This window comes from Neolamprologus brichardi, chromosome 12 (genome assembly GCF_056152115.1).
Source record: "Neolamprologus brichardi isolate AB-2024 chromosome 12, ASM5615211v1, whole genome shotgun sequence".
NCBI lineage: Eukaryota > Metazoa > Chordata > Actinopteri > Cichliformes > Cichlidae > Neolamprologus > Neolamprologus brichardi.
The window spans coordinates 17,055,118-17,077,556 of NC_142115.1; the positions used below are offsets into that span (position 1 = coordinate 17,055,118).

The following is a 22,439-nucleotide window of genomic DNA, read 5'->3' on the forward strand; positions in this document are numbered from 1 at the left end:
AAAGCATGGCCCATAGCTATGGAGGAATTTCCTTGTTTTCAGCTCAAAAATCTCCTCCTCTGTTCCCTTACCTCACTGCACACAAGTGATAACAACTGTGTGCGTGAGTATACGTGTGTGTTTGTGCCCGCATGTGTGTATGTGTGTGTTCCACCCATGAGTAGACACTTACAATTGATGAATGTGTTTATGTGTGTGTGGCAGCATCTTGTAGCAGCGCAGAGTCAGAGGGAGATCAAACAGTCAGTCAATTACCTTGAGAGGGCTCCAGTGGCTGTGACAGAGAAGAGGAGGCCAAATATCCAGGATCAAATACTCTTCTCTGTCTGTCACATAATGAGGCAGCTTCACCAGGCTCAAACAACACACACAGAATGGTCAAACACAGGCCACTGGTCAGGCGCTACATTGAAACTGCTCCATGACTTGAGCACAGAGCACATAAGGGAGCTCTCAGCACAGGACATGTTTCTGTACCGGCTCTTTGCTGCCTTAGAGTGAAACAGGGAAACAGTGAAACATCGTCGTGTGTATGCGTTGCCTTACCTGCAGGTCATCATTACGTGCAATATTAATCTAAGTTTGTTTGTTTTTTCCTCCAGTGTAATTATAAACACTGTTAAAACTAAAGACAATTTTCTGTATTCCCCGTGACGATACCCAGTGTCGTGGAGCTCGACAGCATCATTATTGAAACGGCAATGAATGAAACCGTTATTGCGTTTAAAACAAACTTTATTAGGCTAATGTCATTACTGTAAACTTGTTAAAATCTGTACATGCAACTTAATTGTTTCACAAGTACGAAACAGTTACACAGTGTACTTTAGTTTAAATACAGGATACAAGTTACAGTTAAAAAGGGTGAGCTCTTTGTCCATTGTACGCTGTTTTGCCAACACGTAAAATCGATTCTTCATAAAGGAAAAAAAAACAGTCTGCTTATCAGCTAATTGGGTGTTTATGGGTTTCCTTTACCCACAAGATACAGCTAGATGACACCATCGATTTCCACAATTTTTAAAAGATATTACTTTGATTTGTGGTGTAGCTGACATAACTCTCGCTTGTCTTCTTCTTCTCCCTCTGTCTCTGTCTCTTCGCCTGGTCACTGGGGTTCCTCCTCTAAATCAGTGGTCACATCTCAGCTATGACAACATCCATTAGGTTCAACACGCTTTGGCTATTAAAGGAGGAATGGATGGAAGTTTTAAAGGCCTGTTTAAGTCTACATGAGAGTGGGTTTATATCTGTGTGTGTGCGAAGGTTGTCTGGGGGAGAGGATTTTATTTCAAAGCTTCTACCATATAGAAGGGGTGGAGCTTAACGCCAGAGTCACTGAAGGGCCACGGGCTTATTTGCATATCGGCACAGAGACACCCCCCTGGTGACCCTGAACTGCGATGGGATAGGGTGGAGACGCTGGCGGCATTCTGGAGTTCACCGCTAGTTCAAGATGAACTGGAAAGTGCTGCGGCATTGATCGCTTCTGCAGAAAAAAGAAAAGAGACAAAACAGAAGTAAAAATACAAGTGAGAGAGAGAACAATGAGACGGGGAGAATAGAAGAGGTGGAATAAAAAGATCACAGTGCCTCAAATTGGATATAAATGATAGATTAGAGGTGTGAGAGGGCTGTGTCTTTGTTTCCAGAGATAGGTGTTATGATGAGCCCTACACAGGTAGTGGAGTCACCGGGAGTGCTGGGTTATTGACTACCATGATTGCCAGGCCAGTAAATTTGACCCAAGGCACTGACGGCCATCTGCTTGCTATATAGCGTGCAGTGCAAACCCCTGTCTCAGAATGATCGAGAACCCCCTTATATACTCGTACGCACAAATTACACACACACAAACATACCACTGGTACCTGGAACCCAAATTCCCTCTCAGCCCAAAACCCTATACCTGCTTACAATCATACACATAAACACACACACATGCACACACACCATCTCCATTAATGCTTCCAGGCAAGGGTCAATCTAATAAACATGGGGTCAGTGCAGTGGTCATCAGAGGGCTGTCTATGGTGTGAGAGCCTTTAAGTTGCTTCCTAATTGTATCCCGGCGGCCTTCTAGTCTAGCTTTTTATAGCTGATACGATGTGCACTGTGGGGAGAGGAGGAAGCCAGGATGGAAAGTGAAAGGCACTGAGAAAAGGAACCGAGGTAAAAAGGTATGTCTGTATATTGTAGAGATTTGATTCATTGAGAAGGGCTGTGGTTATCGACTTTTCTCTCCAGGGACGGTCTTTTTTTTTTTCAAGCAGCTCTAAATCATTAACTGCTTTTTGTTTTTTAAATGCTCCCAGGAAAATTACAGGAAGTCATTGTAATATTGTTTCGAACAAATGCAAGTCCCTAAGAAGAAAAGGCTGCAGATGCAGAGGTGAAAATAAAGATTCACAAAAGAAAGCTCCTTACAGCCACTCTTGATTTCCTCCATTCCTCTGTGTGCAAACATGTCTGAGATCCATCTATCAAAGTATGAAACTCTTAGTTTTATCTAATAACAGGCATCGGGTGAACTGCAGGACACCATTTTTCAGGTTCAGTTGCAGTCAGACGCTAACCAGAGGTGGCACAAACAAACCATTCCGTGTTACAACTAACTTGTTAGTTCTAGCTCAACTGGATGGCACAGCCAAGGTGTTCTGCCATCAAGTTGAGCTATCAAACTGAAAGGCTCGGCTGTGACATCCAAACCCTAAGGAACCTGACGCGCATGTACCAGATTTCAAGCTCCAGCGTGACCCCAACTTGGGAACTTGCTAACCTGGAGAAGGTCAGAGGGAAACCCTGCACTTCTGCCTCCCCCCGTCACTGCCAGACCACCTGATATGTTCACTAGTTATCGCTCTCCAACTTCTGTCTGGCCTTTTCTCAATTAGTCCTTTGGAACGAATGACTACCGCTCCACTGGTTTCACTTAGTGCACCCATTGTGTATATATCTAGTTTTGTTGGAAGGACCTCTTTCCATCTCCTTGGTTGTGCAGCGCTGTTGATTATCAGGTATCCGCTTGAATAACATATTAAGGCTATCCCATTGGGCTAACAGGTCATAGGCTGCCATCGTTCTCACACATAAGGGTTTAGGTCTGCACGGAGCATTGTGGGAGTTTGTGAATCTTACGAGACTAAAAATCTTATGTAATAGTGTCCGTTTCTTTTCACTTATTACGTTGCCATGGTAAGTATATAGAATGCAGAGCTTTAATTTAAATTATATTAGCAGTGATCATGTGTTTCCTTTCATATAACATTACAGTCAGTAAATATCTTGGTATGCACTTGTGCTTATCTTTTCCACGCAGGCACAGAGAGGCATGAGCTGACTTCCTGGATGAGTTTCGACTCTATCTTCAGGTTCTTCAGTGAGTTTCATGCAAAAGAAGGCGAGGAGGCAGAAGAGACCTCCAACTCTGTTACCACACGCAGTGGCTCCCACAAAAACAAGCACCAAGATTTGTAGAGAACCATCAACAGTGACTCGAAACAAGAGGAGATTTGGGGAGGGCGCAGAGGTTAAAGTGCAGAAAAGGTCCTCTGATATTTTTTTTTAATTTTCTCTCTCTCCCTCTGTAACCTCCTACCAGATTTCCTTCCCCACTGTTTTCCCCGAGTGTCATTTCTTCCTCCCAGCCCTTCCTGACTCTGCACACGCATAGCCTTCTTGTTGTAAGAGACAAGAGTACAGGGTCACTGTGTATACATCACAATAACGTTTTGCATTACTTCTGGTTGAGTGCAACTGTCAAAGCAATATGGGCCTGAGTGTTAGCGCTTCCCGTGGGCTGTGGCCTGGCTGCGGGTACGGGCCACAGCAGCAGAGATTAAGGTTGACAGGCGCTGTGCACAATGCGCTGTGGTGCACCTCTAATTGTCCTGACATCAGCCTGAACTGAGCTAATGCCCCGCCTGCCCTCCAGTCTGCACCGCTCAGTCTCCTCTCCATCATCCCCCCCGGTCCTAAAGCCTGGACCACTCACCCTGAAATTAGCTCATGCCGTGTGGTACATTGTGGTAAGTTTGGTATCATTTCAGTTTTTTAAATCCTGTACCGACCGCAAGTATTTTTTTTAATAAGAGTGAATACTCTTAACTCATTTGTTTAACAGCAGTTGTTTTGATTGCTTCATAATTATTGTTTGACTCATTCACTCACACATAATCAAAAAAAACTTTTAAACCTCATTTTTCTCATTCAGATTTGTGAGTGTGATTCTAAGCTGTTTGTTTTTTCTTTTCTTTTTTTGGAATTGCAGTTATTATAATAAGAGAGAATTTTCGTAATTTCTGAAATTTGAAGGCAGTGTCTCATACAGACACTATGACTATGATTTTATTTTTTAATATTAAGCCAATATTTTCTCAGCGCAAGTAAGTGAGTAAGTGTTTACTTTAGTGTATCTATGAGTTTGATTTGCAAAAGTGTGGAGAGCTTATTTCTCTGGTTATTATAAATATATATACTTTTTCCTTTTTTTCCAGTTTGATATCCTTGAAATTGATGTCTGTGGCTGATTGGATGTGATGAAACAAATAAAACAAACACAACCTGTTCTGAATATGGAAAATTCAGGACACTGAGCATATTTAAAATCATTTAAAGTCAGGCATCAAAATGGGTTCGTGAGATATCTCATTTTAACAGGAGCCAGAAGTCAGCTCACAACACTCATAAAGCCTCAATATATTGCCTTACACATGTCATGAAATCCAAGATTTCAATATTATTCTAAGCCGGAATGATATTTCCTTAGATGTTGGAGAAATGTAACATATCAGTTTTTTTCCTCGCACCAAAGTACTCTTCTTGTGTACTTAGAAGTGACAAAGTCAGCTCCCTGCTCAGCTGCACATAATCTGACTGCGTGTCTTAAACATGATCTTTTTTTCCATAAAGCTGGTATGTTTTATAAAGCACTCAAGGCTTAATGGAGTGCATTTCTAATGTGTCATGGCATTAGTAAACCCCCAAATTGCATACTAAATCATATGATACCTTAGACACACATTCTCAAACATTCCTACCCTTTTCTATCCTTTTTTAAAACAGTTTCCATTGTTAAACTTCCACACTGAACACTGAAATCCTGCCTTTTCTGCCCACTGTGTGTATGGTTGAAGGCTTTTGTGGATTATCTTTCTGCTGTAATGAGACAAGTGCGGCTGATGGTTGCAGGCCTAATTTCCTTTTAATTTGATTTAGATCTCTCCAGGTTTCAGCAAAAGAAGTTGGCTTATTATTTGATTTGATGAGTTTCATTTCAAGATATCTTTGCTCATCTTTCTCCTTTTCAACTATGATCAGTTCATTTTTCACTCTACAATTTGTATATTGTTGCCTTAGGAATAAACAAGATTCTGCTCACTGTTTTTTTTTTTGTTTTTTAATAATATCCAGCAAGCCATATGTGAAGGGAACTAAAGATGTAAGAGCAGCCTAAATCCAAAGCACAGTTTGGAAATAAAAGGGGAATATTTTCGCCAATTGTTCTTGAAGTCATTATTTTTTGCAGATGGTTTATTATTTGTTGCATTGGATTGAGAAACACGCCTATTTTGTTTAATCACAGCACAAGCTTTTTGGTTTTATGAAACTGAAAGTTTTCTGCCAGGTTTCATTTTTTTCTTGTATTCTGAAATAGTTTCATTCTCTTTTGATCCATTTCAGTTTTGAAGGTCTTAATTATTTTCGACGCTTCTGCAGCACAGCAATTACTGTACTTTTACATGATTTCATTGTTGTAATAACCAATTAAAACAAAGCAAATAAACTTTAAATCTTGATTTTTAAACCGTGTGCTTCTCCTTTTTTCCTTTTCTCATTTTTCTTCTTCTTTGTTTTCTTGGGATGGACGCGCTAATCGTCCTGACTTTTTCACGGCTGCTATTGCGCACGTTACTTATTTAGAAAACCATAAGAAAAACTCCACAAGGCAGACAGGCCACGACAGCTTTGAACGCGTAAAGTGAAGTGGAAAAAGTCAAGTGAAGTCACATCCGTTGTATCTACAACTTTCCAAACATGAAATCAATACTAACCACCAAACATGCCTCTGCTACCAAACAGTCGACCACGTGTTTTGTCAGTTTTCTAAACTGTCAAAAATATATATTTTACTATAGCTGTGCTGCTTTGTTTCTGTAGTGAAACGGGTCATAACTTTAATTGTGCATATTTAAAAAAAAAATCCTTAAAGGTAATGGTATTGGAGACAGAGCGTTAAACTGAGCGATACGTGTGTCAGAGGGAAAACAAACTATAAACTGTAATGCCTTTTTTTTTTTTTTTTTTTTTTTTTTTTTGGTCGTTAATTTAGGCAAACTGAGCCCCCTCTAACTCAGCGAGGTTTTACGGCATCATTTGTTTTCACACGGTGAAACCGATCAGGTCATTAAACGCCCCCTCAATAAATCTTTAGAAATCTTTTCCATTAACCCCCGAAACAACAAGTGGAACCAGGCGAGTCCCCCTCACACAGTGTCAGAGCGCAGATTAAAGAGAGGCATTCAATCACACACACACTCGCTCTCTCTCACTCGCGCTCTCTCTCACACACACAAGTGAATTAGGCTCGACTTTCCGTCTTAAATGTGTTTAGAACTTCCTCGGGATATGTATGTAACTTCACAGCTCTGCGATATTGAAAAGGCAAAACCCCACTCTCGTGTTAGCGAGAATTTTCTGAGTTTAATTAAATAACCCGCCTTCTGTCCACAGCAGTGATGTAGTGGTATCATAAATTAGGACCTCCAGTCAGTTGTCATCAAAGGCACCCGATTAATACATGTTTGGAGGAGGGGGGTTGTATTATATTTTCGACCACGAATTAGTGCGCCTTAAGACTTAATTGTTCATAGACTGTTAAGTGTTTGGCTATTTTACAGATAATGCTGAAATATCGAAAGTTGCGAGAAAGCAGACAAACTTTCTCTCATTGGTCATTCACTTCTATGGGCGCCCCCATGACGACGACGATTTCTGTCTGTCAGTCTGTATGTCTGTCTGTCTGGCGCTAGTTTACGCCTTTTCGGTGTTTCCTTAAAAAAAAAGGAGAAAAGAAGAATAAGTTGGACCTTGACGTTTGAAGGATTTCCAAACCAAACCCAGAAAGCCTGATTTCCTCTATCTCTTCCCTCGATAAAAGCAGGCCCAGCGTGTGAATGTATTGGTATGTCTGATTTGATTAAGCTATAAGGATTCACTTTCTCCCAGCTGGTGTCGTCAACTCGTGTAACAGACAGCTCCACACTGAATCATATCTGCAACAGGGGAAAAAAGAAATAAAAAAATAACATCAGCTGCGGAGCTTTAGGGTGAAATCTTGCCAAACGGGGGGTCTGTGCTGTAATGTCAGCTTTTTGGGGAGAAGGGGTGGGGACCATGACATTAAAAAAAAAAAAAGAAAAGAAAAGAAAGAATGAAAGAAAAGTTGGGGAACCAGTGTGCTGCCACCGCCTGATATTTCAATTTTCACTTTAAGAGAGTTGTTGTCACGCTTGCTTGCTCCCGTTCCCTCTGATATGCACGCCATCCCTGCAGAAGATGAACTCTTTCCAAAGGAACCAGGCATTAGGCAAAGTTGGAATGTCACCCCTCTGACAACCCCCTTCACACACACACACACACACACACATACACTCCTCCAACACTCTCCAGCGGATCACTGTCAGATCACTATTTGCATAATTATATGCTCAGCTCAGAGGAGAAAACTAACCCCCAAATTTTACGGGTCAACTAACTGCAACAATCAATGTTTTATCGGGTATACTAAGGAAAAAAATATCTTTCACAATCATGGTAGAGGGACCCTCTTTCGCTCCATCTCGCCTCTCCTTTTATTAATTCAATTCAATTACATTATTGGCATGACTGCTTATCAGAAACAATATTTCCAAATCAGTTTCAAAAATGTAAATCCACCCCTTCCCTCTCGTCGCAAATAAGAACCTCTCTCTGCCCTCTCTCTTTCCGTCTCAGGACTTGAGCATATATATATATATTTAATCTAAACACTGGGGAAATTGGCTTAGACTTGATGCATTCAAAGTTGTATTCCTTCACTTCCTTTCCCCCTATATTCTTTCTCAACTTTATATCACGTTTTCCCTCAGCTGATGAGGTTATTAATATAAGCCCAGTATACAAGAGCACAGAGTTCTTTGGCCGGTTTCGTTAGACGTCATTACATATTCATTGACTTGCAGAGAAACCATTTAATCCACTGGAAAACAACTCCTCTCCAATCGCCTCTCTGCTTAGGATCCTTATAAGGAGTCGCAGTCTGAAACAACACTTGGGGACAAAGACATCAAATTTCGGAAAGACTATAACCAAGATAAGGAAGGTGCATCACAGTTGTAAGGTGCAAAGTTTGGTCAGAAGTGTTGCATCAAGAGAGCTCCTAAAGTGAGCTGTTCTTAAAGGTTGAAGTCTCTCCCACCCACCACCCCCAAATAAACTGCAAATATTTATTTTTTAAAAATCCCTTTGTAAATTGAGGATCATTTGATATGTGAGATATTAGCCATATATTTTTTTATTATTATTCAGCAGTGCATATTTTAAGCAAAACGTTCCCAGAAAAAAAATGATTAACATATAACAATTTTGAGCTTAATCGACGGACGCACATATAATATTATCCAGACTGTGCTTCTACCTGTTTTGGAGTTTCTTATGAAAAAAACCCCCACTAATATAACCATAATGGGTGAAAATATGCAAAGCAATCCGGCTATCCCAGCAAAATTGCAATTCCCCAGGTCATTATAAGAAAATCGGGGCTTATACAGAAGTGAAAAATGCCTTTGGAGACCAAAATCACCAAGAAGCGCAGCTACCCCTAAGTACCCACAGGAATATAACACGAATATTATCGGGACATTCTCGTGGTTATTCGTTGGTATTTTATTTTCTTGGCTTTGCTGTCTGATACTTACAAGTAGCCACTACATCAGCAGCATGGCCTAATGTGTGTGTGGTGCGTTCTCGAGGATCCTGGCATATAATACTCCGATTGTGGGACAGCTGTTGGCAGAGCCGTTTTACGGTGTTCAGTCCATTTGGCTTTAATAGCAGCTTTCAGGCGGACCGCTACTCTATCCCCTCACCGCCCCCTCAATTACACCTCCTCTGATACTTTGCTGGCCTAAAGACTCCTGCAGTAAAAGAAACACCCTCTGAAATTTAATACATTTGAAGAATGGGCACTGACTTTTAAGATTTGGGGCTATACTCTCTGATGATTTCAGGAAGGCAATGTTAGGCAAGAGGCGATGATGGAGGGAGGAAAGGAAGTATAACACAGCTCACTGGCCCTCTTTAACAGGCCACTGAAGACTTACTGGGGAAAATTGGTCATTTTGTCTTGATGAATGGCAGGCGAGATGAAGGGGCACTAGGTGGGCCTGTGATTGGGCCTTTCTAAGAGTAAAATGCGAGTCGATATCTGATTACTTAAAAACAATGTGTATTGGCATCATAGTTTGTCAAATTATCATATGGGCAAGTGGCCGTTTTAAATTACACACGTGGGTTTTTTTTTCTAATGTGACATAATGACTCCCTCTATTTCCTCAGTGTATACACACCATAAAAGGGGAAGGAGAATTAATTTCCTGCTCACAGATCTCAGTCATGTTTTATCCCCCCCAAAAAAAGTTTACTTACGATATACATTCGTTATTTCTCAACCAGCTGCCCGGTTTATCCTGATGATTTAAATCCAAAGAGTGACATCAAAGTTATAAAAGAGCAAAAAATATTTGATAATAGGCTGTAAACCACACAGACCACGAATCCTTTCCTTTTTAAATTAGTAAATCTTTTATTGAAAATTATATTTATGCCTGACTGACCTAATCTACGCGCTATCACAATAAAAGCTTTACGGAATGTGAATAACACAGTAATAACGCAATATAAAACATATTTTCGATATTTAACTGAATACGGTCAAATTTAAAATACACATATAACTAAATATTATAAAATCTTCTCGGTAATCCACAATCACATCAAAAAGATTTAAACCATAATATAGAAACAACGCTATAATTAAATATATATAATTAAAATCGAAACGGAAGTGGTTCTGCTTAAGAAGGTAAATCACAAATAATAATAATAATAATAATAATAATAATAATAGTAATAAAAGGGAACAACAAAAATATCAAATATTACAGTAGAATAAAACAACGAGATAACGGATCAATCAAAAGAAGATTGACTGTATACTATTTTATTGCACTTAAAGCAACGAAATAATGAGGTGTTTCCTCAATCCCGTAAAGTACAACCCTCCCGGAATCAATATCGAATTTAAGGTGGTAAGATATCGATTAGATGGCGGTTAGACAAAGGGCCGTGACTTACACTGGGAAAAAAAAAGAGATAAATAAATAAATACAAAGTAAAACATAAAAAATGAAAATGTCTTTTAAGGAATTACCAAGACACATTTACCTCCTTGAAAATACATTTCTCACATATCTCGAACAGTTATCTGACAGTGTCAAATAATCTCATTTTTCCATATGAAGTTTGGCCTGCTCAGTAAATGTTGCTTATTTTAATATTTCTTAAATTAGCACAAAATAATTCAAAGCAACGGAACTAGAAAATTACATGGAACATTTTCTTCATGCACATATATTTTTAAATCTTTCTATGTGAACTAGTTTCAAAAAGAAAAAAAAGTCAGTCTAGACTGAAAGCTTTGACAAAAGTTATGGTGGATCAAAAGAAGAAGAAGAAGAAGAAGAAGAAGAAGAAGAAGAAGAAGAAGAAGAAGAAAGCAAACAACTATTTTTATAACTTCTACCCTAAACTTGCCGACCGTCTACTCTCTTTTGGGTTTAAATTCTCTGAGAGAGAAAAAAGAGTGCAAGGCGATATTAAATCACACATTATAGATGAGTTTCATCATGTGGACGCAGCCCTCCGAGGATAAACACGGCAATGCGTGGGGTAAGAATAAGATCCAAGTTATTATTACTGAGGGAGCGTCCTTTCACTGGCAGCACCCTGCATCCTCATTACATCCACCCCAAAAAGAGATGAAGGTCTAAATGAAGTTATTGCCATCCAATGAACTCAAATTAGCCGGGCCACACCATGATAGACAGCTGGGAAAAGGGTAGGGGGAAGGAGGAGTGGTGGGAGGTGGAAGGTGGGGGGTAGAGGGGGGGTGGGCTTGGAGGAAATATAGGTGCTTGGATTGGCAGGTGTATGTTTTTATGTGCATTTTGGGGTTCGCGGGGCCCCTTAAGTGAAGCTGGGTTCATTTTGAATGTGAGTGCTTAACTGAGTTAATATACTTGTGTTATTAAAGGGCCTGCAGTCACCTTGCAGCCTGCTCTGTGATGCCTAACCCCTTCTTTCTATCCCGACGGCTTAGACTCTGTTCCCATCTATTGCGTTTCTTTATCAGCCATTCAAATATAACGTTTCTCTCCCTCTCCCTCCGTCCACAATCTCTCCATCCGGTTGAATAGCTTCCTTTCTTGTCGCTAAGGTCCTCATTGTGTGTGCTACCTGAGTCAGCAGGGAGGATGAAAAGGGGGAGAGTTTGACGGAGGGAAGGGGTAGTTTGACATGCAGGGAGGGAGACAGAGGCGATGATAGGCGAGGGGGTGGGGGCTGTGAGGAGCTGAGTGAATTTACCTGTTCCTCCGGTGGCGAGCTGTGTGTGTGTGTGTGATAGTGAGTGTGAAGTTAACAACACAGCGGCCATCTAGACTTTATTGCTGTTTATCCCCGCAGCAAAAGCTGTCAGGGGGTGACAGATTGGCAGCATCTCTAATCAGTGCCCTCTTCCCTCTTCTTTGAGATCCCCCCTCAACTCCGACACACTTTTGATCTTTCACAAATAGACGGATAATGCATAGCCCATAATACACTCACAGGCTAGATAAAGTCCAAGATTTCACTTTTTGTCCGAAGACAGCGAAGATTCGCGCCTTTAATTATTTAGTATTCAATGAAATGCAATGAGCTGTCGTAAATATAAAAATATATAATAAAAAACATAATAATAAAAATAAGCAGAGTAGAATTGCCAACACATGCAATGTTAGTTTCAAACAATTATTAATGAGATGAACTCATAGCAAAACCTGCAATTTGCAGTTTAGATTATAAAAACAACAACAAAAAAGATGCAGTTTTTAAAAAAAAAAAATTCGTACCCGATGGGATCTAAGAAATGAATCACTGCTTATTTCAGAAAAATATTATGCAAAAGAATATTTTACAGCATTGCAACGTTTTTTAATGTAAAAACTATAAAAGAGAGTGTTCTTTTTTGAGTTCGTATGCATCAAAAACACAGTTTAAACATCTCATTCTTTGAATTTGTCAAGATGGAAGCATACTATTTTTGTCTTGGCTAAACCTTTTTGCTGACAGTTATCATCAGTGGGGAAAAAAAGCCCTTCATCCAGAAATATAAGCTTGACTTAAAACTTTTATTTCCCTCTTTCTCTCTTTGTGTGTGCGTGTGTGCGGCTGAGCGCGCGCGCGTGTTCTGTTAATAATCCTCGGTATTCCTCTCAATGATAAATAAAGACCGTCAAATAAATGGGTTGAAAAAAAAAATATTATGATATCCAACCTCATCCCAGTCCCAGGCCCGCAGAATAGTACTGGACCTAAAGCTATATTTCACTTAGAGCCTTCAATGGGATTGGTGCTTATCTCGCCAACACAGCGCTGCTGACCTGTAGGCTGCTGCATCAGAGGTGTGTGTTTGTGTTGAGGTGTTGACCTGTCAGGGGGGACTTGTTAGGACTTTAACTCCGACTGCTGGTGGCGGTCTCCAGACATCCGGGGGTGGCATCGATTTGAAACTTGTCCTGTCTAATTTGATGATAACATCCAGCCTGCCCCGCCGCAGTACCATGGACAGCGCACTGTCTTGACCTTGCCTTGCTATCAAATTACCCCCGTCTGGGCCACAGTGGGAGTTTACTATAGGCTGAGAGAGAGAGAGAGAGAGAGAGAGAGAGAGAGAGAGAGAGAGAGAGAGAGAGAGAGAGAGAGAGAGAGAGAGAGAGAGAGAGAAATTTTGTTTCTTTTTTTTTTTTTTTTTTTACCAAAGACAAATCTTTTCTGAAGCCAGTGCTTACACTCTGTAGCACTGTGGTAGAGGATCAACATCAAGAGGATGATGACGGTTTACACTGACTACCTATGTAAACCACACACAGTGACACTTACGCACACTTTATTTTAAGTTTTCTCACGGGATACAACCTTCCCTACATTACTTCCCTCACTTTAAGACTCTATTCTTCGATTTCAAACAGGTCACATTCATCGCAATGATCCTAGGCATAAAGAAGTTTGCCAGCAACTAGAAAAGGAAGTGGTGAAGTTTTTTTTCCGTTCTTTTTTTTAAAAACCCAAATAGTTGCCATGGTGAAATATAAGATGTTCGTTTAAAAATGACTGAAATTAATAAATGAGGGTGCATTAACATTGTTATGAAGGCGTATTTGCATGTTTATTACTGCATAATTGAAGCTTAAGCAGCGGGGTTTTTTCTCTTGTAAAGGTTTGTTGCACGTGTAACTTTTTTTCTTTATTACTGGGTGATAAAGACATGACAGAGCAGCATGTTGTTTAAGCCTGTGATATATTATGAATATGAAATCTTAATCTGTAAACTTAAAGTAACTTAGGCCATTGTGTGTTTATATATAAATATATGGGATCTGATAAAGATTCTTATTTAAGTTTATCAAGTATTTTATAGGATCGATCAGAGCATGTTCTGCAGACTGAAGCAAAGCAGAGTTAATATATATATTAAAAACAGAAGTATGAAAACAGACGATGGAAGTCATTCCTTGCAATAGCTTACAGAGAAAGCACCAATTCCCCACGCGCCATTCAGGCTTGAAGTCAAACCTAACAGAATACGTACAGTATGTGGACGTCTGGTGAACAAACGTGGGCATCGGTGCATGAAACTAGATGCTGAGCAAATATTTTTGCTTTTATATTTTGCAAATCTTCTCATAGTAGTTACACCCTATCAGCTGGTGCACATACTGTGGTAACAAGTTGATTTGGGACCCAGAATGTCTAAAGTTTGAGAGAGAGCCCAAGGCACTGACTGGGGGTGGATTTACTGGTGGAGAAAGAGAGAGCGAGTGTGTGTGAGCGAGAGAGAGCGAGGGGCTGTTTGATGGAGCTCTACAGCTTTGAGACAGCTTGTTAATTAAAACCCCAAGAGATGAAGCTCTGCAGCCACCGTCCATATCAGAGCACTGCTAACTATACTGACAGCAAGTTACTTAACAAGCATGCGCCTCAATCCCATACCTTTTTATCACAGGCAAGCAGTGAGTTATTTTAATTCGTTAAAATCCCACTGTGGTGGTGAAATATCTTGTTTTCTTCTTAAGAAATTATGACAAACCATCGTATTCTCTGTCATTCCAGGGATAGAGCCCAAATGTCTGCTTATGCGTCAAAATCCGCACATACCAGCTTAAATGTGGCAAATTCGATTAAGGAAGGAGAGAAAGAGATGTCATACAATGAATGACTTAGTCTAGACATAGGTTCGGTGGTATTAAAATCTTAGCTTTCTATTCGGGAATTAGAAATATTTCTAAAATCTAAGTAGCCTGCGATTTCACAGAGGCAGACAGGCCTTAGTGCAGATACAAAGAGGTAACATTCAGTTACAACAAAGAGGCTACTGTGTGTGCGTGCGTGTGTTTTCTTTTCCCGTGAATGCGTTTTCTGGTCTCGTTTTCTGATCAATTTCAATCGAGGTCATCATTGGCTTTGTCCCCATGCATTATTCCACCTTAATTGAACTCACAGCCCGCCCTTTGCCTGCGGGATCTCTGAGCTATTTCAATTCTATATGCAGGTTTGAAATGATGGCTTGTTAAGTCGTGGAAAACAAATACCAAGAGAGCCTTACTCAAACACTCAAAATGTATTACGGACCTGTGCCTATTGTTCAAAAAAAAAAAAATGCTGCTTCCTTCTCTTCCCCTCTGCTTGCTAATAATGTGGAGGCTAGCTCATGTAAATAGCAGTAAAGATGATGGGTTTGAAGGAAACGGGGAAAAATCCGACTGGGTTTGAGTCCTCCGAGGGGCTGCAGGTGGGGAGCCCCCCTCATACAGTATACAAGCGAGCCTGCTGTGCCACACCACCCAGGATCCAACGGGGGAGGAAGTGTGAGTGTGTGTGAGTTGGGGATGGAGTCGAGAACAAATGGATAATACAGCTCAATCAGCCATGAAACCTTGCCTGTGGTCAGTGTTCTTTAAAGCAGAGGGACCAAGTGAGCTCCGGATTCGGCAACTTCTGTGCCCATGCCCACAAGTTTGTGGTGTGTGTGAGTGTTTGTGGTGTGTGTGTGTGTGTGTGTGTGTTTTGTGAAAGCCACCCTGTCGTCATCCACTTTATTTCATGGGAAAGGAGGTTACTGAGCTACTCAGACAGTGAAATATATCAATCTTTTTTCCTCATTAAAGTGTACAGTTAAATTATTTTTAACTGTAATTTTTTTTAAAGAACTTAATCGAAAAAATAATCCAAGTTTGTTGACTCAGCTGACTCCAAACATAATACTGGAGTTCACTTTGTATCTTAACCGTCTTCATGCGAGGAGCAAATGAAGTCACAGGAAGGGGGGAAAAGCCAAAACCACGACTCACAGCCCACATGGGCTGCACTTGCACTGTGTTCATCTTCAGCCACATAAGAAGAAATCTATTTTCTGGATTCCTCGTGTGATCTGTTGACAACTTGAAAGATGGTTAAAATCCATGTTTTATAAAAACTTCGTTTTAATTATATTTATAATCTAATTCGTAATCTCAGAATGATAATCTCTCAACGCCAACCGACAAGAAGAGCCAACTTGTTTTTTCAAAATAAAATATTTGCGTTTCAGTGCAACAGTGTGTGTTTCTTTGTCGCTGACTCCCGCATTAAGACCCCTGCACCTGATCTGTTTGTAGCTGGTCTGGGGCCACGGCGCTTTTTAAGACAGCTGTAAAAGGCTCTCAAAGTCTCCAGCACATTCATCAACGTCAGACACCGACAAGCCGCTATTTAGTGAAAGTGTAACTGCAGCAGTATATCTTAGAGCAGAGTGGACCACTCAGCAAACACAACAATGGACCCCTTTCCTTGCTAATAACCAATCCAAAATTGCTTGAAGTCTGACAGACGACCGCGAATAAATAAATAAAATAAAATAAAAATAAAATAAACGCCAAATTAGATTCAAATAAATTTTCATTTATTTTATTTTTTACAGGCTAATAAAGTGTTCTTTGTTTTGGATTACTGCACTTGAAACGCCATTTCTTATAGACATGACGTGTCATTATCGTTAATAGATTTTCCTCATGGCCAAAATATTGATATTTCTGCTGTGTGCGAGTCTCAGTCCAACTTTACTGTTACATCCTTTGATTCTGCGTGTTTCTCTTTATTTAAATTTAAAGTGAAATCGTTAAAAATATTTAAAGGCTTTCTATGGTGTTCATTATAATTTAAAACTTAATTGGAATACATGTTCTGCAATGCTGCATTTCTGAAACAAACAATTATTAAAAGATCAAATGCGGTGTGACAGTCTGAGTTATTATCAGTTTCCACTGCAATTAAATGCATTACTGATCGCTGGTTTTAATCGATGTGTCCCCACAGCTGTAAAAAAAATGTTGGTCGACACAGGGTAATGTAATTGGAAAAGTCTGTATCTGAACACAGCGGTGGAATATGCTTTAAAGTCGTTTTCAGCTGCGAAAATGTCTGGTTTAAAAAAATTGTCACGGGAAAGCTGCTCGGCTGCTCGCCGTGCACTGTGGGCTGAGAGCAGAGCTGAGGAGAGAGGAGAGAGTGAGAGAGAGGGTATGAGGCGTTTCTTGTGCCAGAGGGTCCCACAACGCAGAGCGCCATCTAGCAAACTAAGGTAGAAACAATGACACCGTGGAAGGGTCTGCGAGAGGGAGGCTGCCTTTACGCAGACAGCACACAGGGGCGCAGAGGGACGCCACAACAAAGCACCGCGGTTTAGCGCTCTCAGACACTCCAAACAAGTTTACTGCTTGTACACGAGTGAGACACTACTCAACCAAAACTCATTTATTACTGTTACTGTTCTCCACCGAATCCAACTTTATTGGACATCGGAGGGTTCAAGGTGGCAAACCAGCAGATCAGTGGTCAAACTCAAAATCGGAGAACTTTTTTTGGATTCATTTCAAAGAACTGCTATTTGTCCCACTTGACAAACTTACTGATACTATCACTCTTAACCTCAATCGCAACATTTTACTCGGGATGTGTATTTGTACCAAAAGCAAATAATACATCTTCTGCCGAGGGTTTAGTTGGGAATCAATTTTATGTATGCGGAGGGAAGGAAAGAAAGAGATTCCCTATTGCTGCTCGGTGGTATTAAGAGGTTGGTCTTTCTCCACATTAAAAGCGAGAAAAAGCAGAACCTTGTGAGTAAAATGGTCAGTAATATGCTCCTATGGAACGACCCACCCAATCATCTTCACCGCAGCCATTATTTCATATACAAAGACATAACTAAGTCGTGTTCCCTTAACATCATTGCTGATAATGATGGCGCAATAACAGCAATAGCAGTTATAGCCACATACAGTATAAGCAGCAATAATGATGAGGAATAATGATAGCAGTGTTAAAAGCTTGATCGCGAGTGTGGGTACACGCTCTATTAGCGCAGCAATCAATGCAGAGCTATATATCTAAAGTGATCAAGCTTCACTGTTCTTCATTCAAACAGCGGCCCCTTGTCACCTGAGTCCACAATAGGTGTATATACATATAAATATATATATAAAAATAAAGAAATGCATAGGCGATGTAAACAAAGCACTCTAGAGTAATAGTACATCTCTAAAAGCTCAATCAACCTATTATAAAGTGTTTTAATTTGTGGAAAAATCTATAAAAATAAATAATTTTGATTCTCCATTTTTAACATGATCTCGAAGTATAAAAATACTTTTGAAATTATATATATTAGCGTAGGTGTATATATGATGATGCTGTACATCCTTTGTAGTGAAACAGAGGATTAGACTGCATGGGCACTATACATATATATATATATATATATATATATATATATATATATATATATATATATGTATATATATGTGTATATTTCAACAGTTGATTCTGTTGAAATATACCTCGCACATACCATTATATTCCGCTTTTTTCTTTTTGCCACACAAGTAAATCCTTGAAATTCTGCACTATTACCAAAATTGTAGCATAGAGCCTAGTAATCAGAAAATTATAGGCTTGCTCCATAGCAAAGCCCTATTTTGGTGCTATAAAGAACCATCTCAGAAAAGGTTTTCTATCTCTTCAGCATTATGGTGCTGTAAACAAGCCCGCGAGGTTACGTGAAATACTCCACATCAGCTGCATTAAAAAGGGGCTTTCTGATAACCACTCTGGCTTCTTTATTTTTAATTCATTCAGTATTTTATTTGCACAAATCAAAGGGAAGCACTAAAAGGAGAACCTTGGAGACGACTTTCTTTATACACCTAAACCTCTAAGATCTACTTTTCAGTCCTCGTGTTTTATTTTCTGCTGCGCGTTCTGCAGGCCATGCCATAGCATTGAGACCCCACTTTATATACCCGCCTCCTGCGTGGAAAGGAAAGAGTGAAGATGTGACGGGGCGTATTTGAAGTATGACGAGCTTTGTGGTCCACTTCTTTTCACTCCCTTGCCTCAAATATACGCCCGCTTTCAAATAAGCCTCTTTGGCAACCCCATGCCGACCCCCTCCCAGCACACACACCCCCTGCCACCTTAACATGAATGGGCGACTGACCTTTAGGGCCGTGTCCACTCTGCGGTCCAGTTTTATCCAAATAAGCCTTCTCCCCCCACCCTGCCTCATATGGTGCCAGCAATTCTTTACTGATATCATCAGCGGATGCAAATGAATTTGGACGGGGCGGGGGGCGCGGGAGTGGAGGGGGGGTAGTGTTGGTGATGTAGTCATGGACAAAATACCACACTGACTGCAGAATGCTGCATGTGGAGAGATGGGAATATTGAATACCCGGCCACCAGAACCATCCCAATTCAATATTGCAGGAAAAAAAACACATTCCTATTCCAGAAATCTTGGCTGTAAAATACCACCAAGAAAATCGCCATTCAAATGAGATGCGTTTATTTCTGCATGGCCTTTGAAGAGAAGAGAGGGGTCGTGTCACTCAAACGAAGGAAAGGGCCACTGCGTTATAACCACCCCGCCACCCCCTCTTCTTCTTTTCCTTTTTTTTTTTTTTTTTTTAAACTCTCCTCTCTCCTCTCGCTCAGACCGACCCCCACTTGTCCCCACACATGCGCGCGCACAGACACACACGTACACATAGCAAGCTGGCTTTGGGGGCGACATAGAGGCTAGATTAGAGCTTTGCTTCTTTAACAAGGGAGAGGGGGCACTTCTATAATCACAGCGGCGGTATGTGGGGCCACAAAGAGTTTGCAACCACAGGGCGACTGGTCTTCTGTAGAGTGGTCCAAGCCGTGGGCAAGCCAGGAAAAAAAACCGCTCTATCCAGCGTATTACTAGGATCAAAACGCAGTGGTTATAGTGCGTGAAGAGGTTATTAACCCTCAGAGCACAGCAGAAGACCACTTCTAAATCTCCAAAACAGCATAACCCTAGCATAACCTGATTTAAGACAGTTCACCACGTTAACATGACCAGAACGAAGTGCGAAGTAATTATTTAGTTTGTGTAGAGACAGAAATGCATCCCTTGTTGACGATTTGGAGTGTGTTTCTGCACGCCTGCTGGCATCCCCGCTCTCCCCTAAGCGCAGCAGTGTAACGTGGACATACAAATTTGATGGATGGTGCTGAGTAAGATGGAAAAAAAGGCATGTATTTATCAACAAGCCTCTGAGGTGGCCGGGAGAGAGAGAGAAAGAGATCCAACCACAGAGACTTAAGGAAGTCAATGGGAAACCTTACCACTGTCAGGAGCGGTTCCCAGTGGCATACATGAAAAATACCCTTCAATGCTTCGTTTCAGTTAATCATAATAGACCTACAGCAGCCTCTCTGAGCAATCCAGGTGAACACCGACAGCAACAATATGAGCTGGTGCAGGTTTGACAGTTAAACAGTCTATAACGGATAGATAGATAGATAGATAGATAGATAGATAGATAGATAGATAGATAGATAGATAGATAGATAGATAGATAGATAGATAGATAGATAGATAGATAGATAGATAGATGATTTATGATTTCATGATTCGAAATGTGCTTTGTTCAGTTCAGATAATGTGTTTATGATTATATTATCACTCAAAAAAAAAAAAAACATTGGAATTATTCCACAGCAGACACACTTGCGTTCATCATGCCATACTAAACTTAATGTGGTAATGCAATATATAAACAAATTTTGTATTTTTACACAAACCCTTGGCAAGTGTATTTCGCACGTGTTTCAGTTGAGACGCTGGATATCTGCTAAAAAGCTTGCCAATTTATTGTCAGTGGATAATATAGCAAGGGAGCACAGAGAGTATAGGCTTAGTGGATTATATCTTTACACGCATTATTCTGCTTGAGTGACTGGCTGAAAAAAAAACCCCGCACAGGCAACAACAAAGATTGGTCAGCCATGAATGCGGCCTGTGTGTTTTGTCTTTATAACATATTAATCCATCACGCAGTGAACAGGAGAGTATTTGAAGAGTGTGTTTAATGAGATTTTTGTGTTTTATTTCCCCTTTCCCTAATAGTAGAAAGTCACGTGCGAAAAATAAATAAATAAATAAAATAAATAAGAAAGAAAAAAACTTCATTTTTTTGTAGACGAATTTAATTTCTTTTTAAAATTGTCATTTATGCATATAATGCGGGGAAAGTGGGTCACCAATAAATTCTGTCCCAGCGCTGATGTAATTGCAACAAAATGCTGCTGAGTAAAAATTGAGGAGCTCGCTGACTGCGGTGGCACAGTCACTCACCATCTGGAGTGTATTATAAAGAGAAGCCGTAAATATTGCTGAAAAGCCCAGGCGTTATCAGGTATGTAAGCCCGGGCCTTGCTGCACGGCCTCCCATATGTTGACATAATCAGACTGTTGGGATGTCTATTAAAACGTATCTGAATTTAATAAATGAACACAGTAATTAAATTCAATTTGTTTGTGCAGGTCTCCCAATGATTCCCACTGCTGGTATGTTTACATTTTTGGAGTAGTGGATTATGATGGGATGAGATGCTGCATGGCTCACGGGATGTTATTATGGTGCTGATATTGCTGTTATGTTTGGAGCAGAAGCAACAGGTTGGCAGGTTTCACTTCAAACTTTCCTCCAAATTTCCCCTGAAAACTTAGCGGCTCATTGTTACACAGCCCCCCATCAATCATGATCAGTTGTCTTTGTCTGTTGTAAAAGGCATATCTTTGCCAGGGAGAAATATGCACACATCTTCTCAGACATGACAGAAGGAGTTGGGAGTTCATGAGCCGAAACGCTCTGCTACATCCGAATCAAGCGTTCTCCCTTCAAAACCAAGCATTTCCTTTCAGACCATCCGGGTTTCCTTTTTTTCCTTCCCCGGTAGTGGTTTATTCCACACGCGTAAACGCCACCATTCTCGCAAACAAGGGTTCATATACTGTACACACGCGGCACACCAGTGAGCAAACCTGCACTTTGTAGTTTAATGCCAATCTTTTTTTTATTCATTTCTTGGTCATGACAAGCCTTTACACATGCGTGTATACGGACCCACACAAACATAGACAAACGTCCATCCTCTTTCACTTTTTACGGATATATACATCCCTCCTCCCCTTTCTCTCAGACTTCTCTCTCTCTTTCTCGCTCACTCCCCCTGGCTTTATCCGTTTCAGTCCGAGGAACACACACGAACACTGAGCAAAAGGGACACGCACACACACAGACACACACACACACACACACTCAAAGGAAAGCGAGAGAGGAGGAGATGAATTGACAGAGGGAGAGAGAGAGAGCGTCAAAATGAACCTTACTTTTCTTCTTTTGCTTTTTCTGCCATGAATCTTCATCCATCCGTCGTTGACAGAGCTTGACTTGATCCAACCACTTCTTCCTCAGTGCTAAAAAAAGTCCGTAGTAGTGCGCTTTAATTAATATATTTCTGGGCTGTGTCCCGAACCCAGAAGCTTTAGAGAAGGAAGAGGAGTGCAGATTGAGACATATTGAGCCCGCTTTAAAAGGATCATTTCATCATGTGGGAGGTTGGGACACACAAAGTTTGGACCCGTGACTGGCATTCCGGAGAGACATGCATATTTTAAAACAACAAAGCAAGACAGAGACCGGGGGCCCCGGGGTGGGTGGGGAGAAAAC

The 22,439-nt window shown here is 40.6% G+C and overlaps 1 protein-coding gene and 1 long non-coding RNA gene across 2 annotated transcripts in view; one reads left to right on the plus strand and one right to left on the minus strand.

Moving 5' to 3' along the window:
* Window positions 1–5,806, plus strand: part of arb2a (ARB2 cotranscriptional regulator A) — a 162,490-nt gene extending 156,684 nt beyond the window's left edge. The window contains exon 11 of the mRNA XM_006784093.2: window positions 3,320–5,806. Within this exon, the coding sequence (XP_006784156.2) occupies window positions 3,320–3,477 (158 nt within the window). The 3' untranslated portion in view covers window positions 3,478–5,806. The remainder of the gene's footprint in view (window positions 1–3,319) is intronic.
* Window positions 715–22,369, minus strand: LOC118453751 (uncharacterized). The gene is made up of 2 exons (XR_004843434.2): window positions 22,100–22,369; window positions 715–1,489 (listed from the first exon to the last, which is right to left on the minus strand). It is a non-coding gene; the product is annotated as an uncharacterized LOC118453751 (long non-coding RNA).
* Between the last annotated feature and the right edge of the window lie 70 nt (window positions 22,370–22,439).